This window comes from Erigeron canadensis, chromosome 5, assembly GCF_010389155.1.
Source record: "Erigeron canadensis isolate Cc75 chromosome 5, C_canadensis_v1, whole genome shotgun sequence".
Taxonomy (NCBI): domain Eukaryota; kingdom Viridiplantae; phylum Streptophyta; class Magnoliopsida; order Asterales; family Asteraceae; genus Erigeron; species Erigeron canadensis.
Window position 1 is genome coordinate 5817141 of NC_057765.1, and position 10108 is coordinate 5827248.

Below are 10108 nucleotides of genomic sequence, written 5' to 3' on the forward strand. Positions count from 1 at the left end.
ATTGTAGAAAAATTGTGTGGCTGCTGTTGGGCCAATAGTTAGCTAATCCTTCTGATCTGGGCCACTTTATGTGGGCTTATATTATAATTTCTAGGCCTAGACCTTTTTGCATTCACACGGAAGCTAACACGCCAATTTTTTTTTTTCTTTCTTTGGAGGATCTTTTGTTGCCTAGAATGAATGTGATAGTAAAATAAATAAGTGATCCTTATATCTTTGTACAAAATTCTTCAAACTTTTTGATACTCACATCTTTTTTTCTCATATAAATTTGGTATTTATAATATAGTGACAACATTTAATATATTTTATCTAAGGAAGTAGACGATAATATATTCTGAACTTTTTAGATTTACCTTCCTAATAATTGCAATTGGATACTAAAATCTCGATAATCCTAAATTGATCTTGTTAATGATATCATCCTTAATTCGTCATGTTATGATCACAACGAAAGGTAAAACACTTATATTCAATAACATTAATAAATGCGGTTGTATATTTATCTATCATGGAATGACTTATTACAGAAATTTTGTAGGATATACTCCTTATCCAAATGATATCGACAAATGATCATGACTAGTGATTTATGTATATGATATAAAAACATATTATTACATTGGGTGTATATATATATATGATATGATAAATCAATGTAGAGTTCGGCGAAATTTTGGCAGCCACTTTCCCCAGCAGGAGTCTGAAGTTTTCTTTGGACTCTAAATAACCATCAAATAATCATATTATACATTGATAAGACGGAGACTATCCTTGCTCTCACCGATCAACGATAAAACTGTTGCAGCAATTTGCTTAGGGCTAAGGCCAGCCTCCTCAATTTGGTTTGATTGAGCCCCATGATCTATATACCTATCGGGTAGTGTCATCGCCCTCCACTGCAATAAGGTGTAGATGAACGACGTCAAGGTACATAAGATAATTGATTCTTTTGTAATATAAAGACTAATTAAAAGCGTTTTTAAATGCATACCTTCAGGTTTCCATCGAGTAATCCATTTAAGGCCAAGTAATGAGAAACATGAGAGCTAAATCCTCCTATTGATGCTTCTTCAAGTGTGATTAGTACCTCATGGTTATTTGCTAGTTGTTTAATCAAATTTCCATCTAACGGCTTGCAGAATCGTGCATCTGCCACAGTTACTGAGATACCAAGGGTTTGAAGAATTTCACTTGCTGCTAAGCAACTTTGTACAATGGTTCCATATCCCAATAAGGCCACTCTATTTCCCTCTCTAAGCACTCTTCCTCTTCCAATCTATTAAAAATAAAATTTAAAGTCATTAGAACAAGATTTCAAAATGATCATATATGCAATGCACACAAATTAAATAGTTCATAATTACACAAATTTGATTACCTCAATTGGAGTTCCTTTGTTATCTGGTGGAAGGAATGAACCTATGCCATTACCTCTCGGGTACCTAAAACAACTTGGTCGGTCGTCGATAGCTGCAGCTGTTGCAACAATGTGCATGAGCTCGGACTCATCTGAAGGAGCCATCACCACCATATTTGGCAAACAAGCCATGTAAGCTGTATCAAATGCCCCACAATGAGTTGGACCATCTGCTCCAACCAAACCAGCCCTGTCCATTGCAAATCTCACAGGAAGCTTTTGAAGATCAACATCATGAACCACCTAAAGCATCAAATACAATCATATTAGCCATGTTTGATAAAAGCTTTTAATTTAAGAAATAAGCTGAAAAACTTACTTGATCATAACCTCTTTGTAAGAAAGATGAATAAATAGCACAAAATGGTTTTAGCCCTTCAGTTGCTAAACCTGCTGCAAAAGTGACGGCGTGCTGCTCTGCAATGCCAACATCAAAACATCTTGTAGGGAACCGTTTTTGGAAAGTATTAAGACCCGTCCCTCCTCCCATAGCTGCATGAATAGCAATTATTTTCTCATCTCTCTCTGCTTCAGCTACCAAGGAGTCCGCAAAGTATTGAGTGTATGAGAGTGTTTTGGCCTTAACTTTCACTTGTTTTCCGGTCTTAGTGTCAAATTTCACTACACCTGTTAGAAATGGTATTAGCAAGTAGCCCCTTTTCATATTAGTCCCATTTTACTATAAATTTCTTAATTTAATACCATGCATTTTGTCAGCAGCGACTTCAGCTGGAGGGTAGCCTTTGCCTTTCTCGGTAACAATGTGGATAAGAACAGGTCCTGCACTAGGCATTGACTTGATCTTAGTGAGAACATGGACAAGATCTTCAACATTATGCCCGTCTACTGGACCAACATAGTAGAGCCCAAGCTCTTCAAACAAAGAAGCTGCTTGACCAACAACCATTCCCTTCATGTAAGAGTCCATCTTGGCTGCAACTTCATATGTTTTATCCCCTAATTTCTTCGTTACTCCCTATTGTTCATACAATGTCAATGCATAAACTTATACAGTAGTACTCTTTCACCACTTAAAAGTGTAAGGTCTTCCGAAATTTTTGCTAACTGTTACTTCCTCTGTCTTATTTCCAGCCCATTGGATTAAGTCAATAAAATGGGCTGGGTTGAACCAAGTAAACTATTGTGTTCTTAACATATATATACTTGGAACTTTAAACTAAGCATGTCATTAGATGTTTGAGACGAGGGAAACAAGAAAGAAATTAGACCTTTGCAACTTCTCGCAGTTGGCGGAGCTTCCTGCTGGTTTGCAGTCTTGTAAGTGATCGGCTGAGGGCTCCCACTGGAGGAGCCGGGCCATCCAGAGTGGCGGTGGGTAAGGAGACTTGGCGGTTGTCGTTCAAGATTATGATGATATTCGAGTCCAAGAAGCCGGCATTGTTCATAGCTTCGTATGCTTGTCCTGCAGTCATGGCTCCATCTCCAATGACTGCAATTACATGGTTGTGCTTTCCTAACAAGTCTCTTCCTACAGCCATTCCTGTTTTGGAATAAAGAAAGGTGTTACAACCTTTTAAGTAATAATCTTGTAAATAGATACATAGATGGGCTTGATTATGGACACCATAATCAAAGATACACTACTAAGAGAAAGGTAAAAAAAATGCTAAATAGATAGAATTTTATTTCCTCCATATTACAGTAATAAGTGCATTTCAACATAATACAACTTAAACCATTAGCAAAATGTCTTCCTACAAAGTCTTGTGTTTGAATCTCACTAAGATTAACACCATGATTAAATATAATCCACATGGTTTCTTAAATTTTGACAAAATTATTGATTTTTTTTTAAATGATGGATTGTCTTACTTATAAATGTGTGTTTTAGACATTCGATTCGTTAGACATATGGGCATGGGTGGCCACCTGACCCTGTTTTGGACTCAATTTTGTAGGGATACCAAAACTTTTAATTCCTTACATATTCTATATTTATAATTTCTAAAATATATAAACATTTACAAAGCTCAAATTTATAATGAGAAATTAGAATTGACCCTCCACAGTCCACACAGGACAACTAGTAGAATAAATATGGCAGGGGAAACAATGTGAAAGGCATCAGCACACGTCAAATACATTTGATGAAATGGGTCCTGTATGGTTTTCGTGTTTTCTTTTGTTTTTTGACTTTTTCTTTTCTTGAGGTAATAATAGTTTTATGTATCATAATATACTATATTATAAAGTAGATTCTAGCTTTTCAACATTGAATTGAAATTTTCAATATTAATTTTAATTATATCTCCAAAATACCTCACTCATCTATTCTATATTTATCTAAAATAACCATAATACCCTTTCTTTCTCCTCAAATCTCAACTAAACATCTTTTTTCTCTCTCCTCCATAAATTATTTATTCCTCCAATTCATTCAAAATCTTTTATCTCAAAAATCATACGTCGATAAATTATAAAAACTGTATGGGTGTTCTTAAAATTTCATGCTCTTTCATTAGATATGTCATTCGATATAATTTCGACGAATTTTTAAATCCGGGGGCGGAGGGCGGAGGCCGTAGACATTTGACTATCACACTCTTTGACCTAGCTATCACCCCCACCATCTCACATCCGCAACGCGCGAGTACTTACTCTCGTGTATCATAAAAGACGAAAAGATAATTCATTATAAGATTTTTCTTAACATGTACACATGTTGATCAAGAGTAATTTAAATGAAGTTAATACATCTTGAATAAAAGTTTGGTTTATCCTTAATAAGTCATATTTTTGTGACTTACTTTTCAACATGTGAGCTATTTTGCAATTAATTAGAAGTAATGATAAAATTATAAGTCCACTAAACCATAAAATGCAAGTTTTATCAATAATAAGCCAAATGCGAATAACCTAATTAGCCAAAGCCAAACACCATTTTAGTATAAGTTTCATTGTTTAACGGTAGAACCCCTTTAGTATGATTATTATGATTTAACAAAACTTACGTGTATAGTTAGATATTAAATGCTATAATTGATCACTACTAAAAGTCAATATAAAACATCTTCAAACTTTATATCGCAGATTCAAAAACTGTTTTTTTTTTTTCACTTTTTAAAATGAACAAACTAACTTATATTATTACTTTCTAGAAAAGTATGGATAACAACCACAAGTTTACACTGTGTCACTGTAATGAGCATACAACCAAACATTTTTCTAAATTTTAAAACTATTTTATTTTTCTAAAAAATAATGGATAAAACCACAAGTTTAAATATTACATTTGTTCACATTTTTAGTTAGTGTTAATAAATTAAAAATTTTGTCACGTTTTTTTATTTGTAAAAATATTTAGAAATAAAAGTGTATAAATTTCTCCACACTAAATGTGTGTAGAAGTAAAAGTTCACACTTTTTGGTGTGAACTTTCATAATTATTTTGTAATACCTTATTTGTTCATGCTAACTTTTTAGTTACCGTAGACAAATGAGGTATTACAAAATAATTATGATAGTCCACACTAAAAAGTGTGAACTTTTAGTTCTACACACTCTTTAGTGTGAAGAATTTTTACACACTTTTAATTATATACATTTTTAAACACAAAAAAACGTGACAAAATTTTTAATTTATTCTCACTCACTAAAAGTGTGAACAAATGCAATATTGCTTGTGTGTGAAGTTTTCTGACAAAGTACAGTTGTCTGACTAAATAAAAAGAATATAGTCAGTTACAAAAATTAATATATTTTACTCAAATATATTCAGTTTAATTAACCAACTAACTATATAGTCTATATTTCAAATTTTCTATTTGTAACCTGATTAAAAGCTATGTATATCTATAAATTTGTAGAGTTTAGTACCTAAACCGGCAGAAATGCTAGTCGAACTATGACCAGCACCAAAAGCATCATGTTGACTCTCATCTCTCTTCGGGAAACCCGCGAGTCCACTTGTTTGTCGCATTGTATCCATTCTTGATCTCCTACCGGTCAGTATTTTGTGTGGATACGCCTATAAGACATTATAAACCAAATTGTCTATTAGTTTTTATTTCAGAAAAGGGAAATGCTAAATACAGCTCTAAACGTGCATAAAACAACTTGTACTTTACATATTAAAAGTCCACCCCTAATTTTTATAATAAATGTACAAATATTTTATGCACCTTAAACACAACTCTGTATTTAGCAAACCCCTCAGAAAATAAGGATGGAGTAATGGTATATACATCTCAACCGAATCTAGTAATTAATTATCACCTGATGACCAACATCCCAAATGATCTTGTCGTCAGGAGTATTAAACACGTGGTGGAGTGAGACGGTCAACTCAATGACCCCCAAGCTTGAACTCAGGTGACCACCGGTCTTTGAGACCGTATATACAATCTCTTCTCGTAGTTCATCGGCAAGATTTTCGAGCTCCTATAATGAAATAACATTATAAGAAATAATTAACATTATGTTTTTTTTTTCTATAGAGGTAAAGATTAAAAGCCACATAATAATAATCCACATGTTTATCCTTATAAATTAGAAACACGAGAAGTAACTGATTAAAAAGCCTATTGATAAAACACAATAAGTAACAAAATGGGACCCCTTGTCACGCTTAAGGTTATTTTCATCCTATATATGGACACATCATCGAATACATATGGCAAAAGCTAATATATAATGAATTTGAATGATTGAAATCAATTCATATCTAATTGAAAATTAAAACCCTGTTCAAGTTGCTAAAACAACGTGATGAAAGATGGCTGAATCCCGTGGCATTTCACAATAAATTTGGATTTTCTTCAATTTAAATAATGGCAAACTATCATAAATGTAATCTTAAACTATCCCGAATATCTATTATTGAACTTGAGACTTAATCCCCTCCACCTCATCCCAACAAATTAAATAAATATGAAAAATGAGTCTCCAACTCATATGACTAATCTGAAAGTATAAAAATCCTACCAATAAAACATCAACCTGATTACACAATGAGTTAGATCTACTTAAACCATGATTGAAAAAAATTTCTTCTGTCCATATATGGGATAAAATTTCTTCTTTTAATACAATAAACATACCCGGAATAACAAGTATGTGAAATGTTTACCTCAACACTAAGATTCTTCATATGTTTTGGATAATTAATGGTATCCAAAATCGGAGTTTTGGGTTTTTCTCCCGAATACTTGAGGTTAGTTGCTACGTTCCCATTAGCTCTCATTAAGTCCCGGCCGTGTTCATTAGTCGCATTGTCCTTTGCGGTAGCTAAAATTCTCATAAACTAGCAAACAAGAAACGATGATCATTAAAAACATTCTTCAAAATAATTATAAAGATACGGTATTTTAAGTATTGTATGCAAAAATATCATCATGGTTGACAACTATCATATATAACGAAATGATACGTAAATAACAAATTTTTTTTTGTCATACACAACAATCTGAACTATTGACTGCAAACAAGAGACGAGTCAGAAAATTGTTGAACCTGTCGCTTGTTTAAAGGCTTGATTATTGCATTGGTGGATAAATTTGGCAAATTAGGACTATAACTATCTTGAGCTAAGGTGGTAGGCACAAATGCACCCTTTAAAGCACTGTAAGAAGCCATTTTTATATGTGTGTGTTTAGGTGCAAATGTGAGTAGATGAACAAAGAGAAGAGAGAGGATTTGATTTAAATTCTGTAGTGCTTTAGATCATTTTATAAGCCATTGAAAGAAACAAGGGCCCCATCAAGTAGAACTAGTAAAATTTATGTGAACTAATTAATTTTATCGAGACTTATCTCTATTCCCTTATTGTAAAAGATCATTTTTTATTTTAAGTAATTTTATCTTTAATTTATCAGAATTGCTCTTGACATTTTATGCTATTCTATACTATTACATAAAAATTATAACCCATGTTGATAGTTTAGAAAAAATATGATATGCGAATTGACCAAAATACCCTTGATGAATTAAATCACAACCCTTAATATTAAATTATACCATTAGTCCATTATATTATAAAATATCTCTACTAACTCCCTTTAAATCAAATACCTTTACCTACACCAATTGATGCTGCCAAACCGTCACCATCCGTCGCCGTCATCACACCGTCGTCATTGTCGGATCGTCGCCGTATTGCGCGAATACCATGCTTGTAGTATAGTAATTAAATGGGCCCCATTTAGAACTATTGAAATTTATGTATTGAAATTAATATTATTGTAGGTCTTTTCATTTATTTATGCTAATAAGAGTCATTAATGTTAAAATAGTGTGGTGGTAATTAACATTTTTTTAATAATTAATTTGAATCATAATATTGCGTTACCAGTGATACCATTCAATTATATTTGAATTTTTGACCTAAATTGAGATTTATGGCCAATAGTTTAAATCTCATTTCTAAGACAATCAAATTAGAGCGCATATGTTCTATAAGCTGACCAATCTTTATTTATCAAATTAGAGCGCATATGTTCCATAAGCTGACCAATCTTTATTTTTACATTCAAACAGATACAAATGTAGCACGAGTTTATATCATAACTGATATTAAAATAAAAAATGTATTAAGTTTTTCAATTTATATCTCAAATTAGAGTTGAGCATATCTTTTTTAAAATTCCTAAACAAAATCGTCTCATTAATTCCCACCCTTATCCCAAAATGATCAACACTAATAGGAAATTTAACACATGTTTCTCATTTCATATATGGTCCATATGAATATTTTAATTAACTTTCTTATAAAAATATATCTTCACAAACCTTATTTGACTATTTTAGATATTTAACCAACATTTCAATTTCACTCTTTTAACATTTTCTTCCTTTTGATGGAATAGTATTTTTTAATATGTCAAATTAGATAATCCTTAATACAGTACTAAATATGTTACTTTTATGTAGTGTAAAATATAGTAGTCAAATTATACAATATGTCTAATTATGTGATTTGTACTAGACTAAAATACTATGTAATCCATGTTATATTTGGATTCAGAACAAGTGACTTAGTAGGCTGAATAAAAAGACATTTCATAAAACCGATAGAACTTGGTTGATAAAACAAGGTTTTAAGCATTTTCTTATTCCCGGTCTTCTTTATGTTTCATATAGCTTTAAAGTTTGTTGGTTTTATTCAAACAATTGGTATCAGAGCCAGATTACGCTGGCGTATTGAAGCTAGATTAACTTACAAGTAAACAATCCCAGCGATCTGTATCATTTTTTTGCTTTTTATGGAACGTGGGAAGAATCTTCGTTACGGGTCGTTAATCTTTGGTTTTTTGAAACATTAAATGGAAGTTGATGACACATAGATCTATGTGGGGATTTTTGATCAGGGGTTTAAGTAGATAAAAGATACAGATGCAGTTGTTGGTCAGAATTTGTATGTTTAAGCTCAAAGAAAATTTTTATTAGGGGTTTGAAGTCTTATGGTTACTGAGATTTTATGCTTGGGTTTTACCAAGATTGGTATTGAAAATGTTTAGTACGACATTGTTCGAGTTTCAAACAAGTTTTAGACTAGGGACAAACACCGGGTTATGGCAATCGAGAAATTCAAGAAAGAGAAGTTTGATGGTAAGAATGACTTTGATAGTAAGAATAACTTTGGCCTGTGAAAGGTGATGACACATGTTGACGCAGACGGAATTTCTGGAAAGATAATTGAGCCTATTGATTCCTAAGAATACCAAGAATAATTCTTTTAAAATTCGTTGATTCTAAAAGAATACCGAAATTTAGGGATTTTCACACTAAAACACACGTGTATAGGGAATAAACTGAATTTTTGATTAATCAAAGTATGATTATTTCCCAGGGTTCAGATACATATAAATAGATGAGCAAAATTCAAACGGGCCTAAAATAGTAAGTGGGCCGAAAGTTATAACAAAAAAAAACCCGAAAAACATATAAAAATGTCCATAACTCCAAGAAAATGGTGTTTTGGGCCCAACAACTGACCCAAAATGCCTTTGGCGTTTGCAACTTGATTCTCTTCTTTCCAACGTTCGTTTCAACTAGTTGCACGTCGAAAACGGAGCTCTATATCAAAAGTTATAGCCATTTTAGTGAAGGCCTCTTTTTGACCATGTTTTGACCTTTTAAAAACAAAAGGGCTTAATCTTCAACACTTTGGCCTACATCATATGTGATTCTTATTCAACAAGGTCCTAGGTGCCCTTAAGGGTAGTTGAAGGTGACAAAGGGTTTCTTGGTGGTGCTAATGAGAACTTTGGAGTCAAGAACCTCTATATATTGGATGGAAAAGCATTATCGTTTGGTGCACCAGAGCTAATGCAAGAGTCAGGGTGTATAAGGTCACAAACATATTCAACTTGAGGTGGAGATACTTGAGTTTGCTCGTAAGCTAAAGAATGGTCAAGAAGGTAAGGTTAGAGTCAGGCATAAAACATCTCAAGATCGTCTAGGTCAACTTGCTACGAACAGACGTGGTAGGAAGCAAGTAGTGATGTTTAAACGGTCCAAGATGACAAATATTTGTATAGTGGCTGGTAGCAGATAGAATTCATAAAAGTACACAAATAATATATTTACTAAGATATATACGAGTATAAAAAGACTAAATGGAACCTGATTGGAAGTAGACAGACTTACAGGGGCCAAGACTTGGAGAAAGACATCTACAAGAATCAACAAAAAGAAGTTGGATGTGTAGACATGATGGATGTGAGCCTA

General features: G+C 32.8%; 1 protein-coding gene across 1 annotated transcript; it reads right to left on the bottom strand.

The window, feature by feature from the left end:
- Positions 1-476: 476 nt before the first annotated feature.
- On the bottom strand, positions 477-7082 carry LOC122599259 (probable 1-deoxy-D-xylulose-5-phosphate synthase 2, chloroplastic). The gene is made up of 10 exons (XM_043771740.1): positions 6893-7082; positions 6510-6683; positions 5657-5821; positions 5258-5408; positions 2650-2921; positions 2123-2396; positions 1740-2047; positions 1382-1663; positions 995-1279; positions 477-899 (listed from the first exon to the last, which is right to left on the bottom strand). The coding sequence occupies exons 1-10, from the start codon at positions 7013-7015 to the stop codon at positions 747-749; spliced, it is 2187 nt and encodes a 728-aa protein (XP_043627675.1). The 5' UTR covers positions 7016-7082; the 3' UTR covers positions 477-746.
- Positions 7083-10108: the final 3026 nt, after the last annotated feature.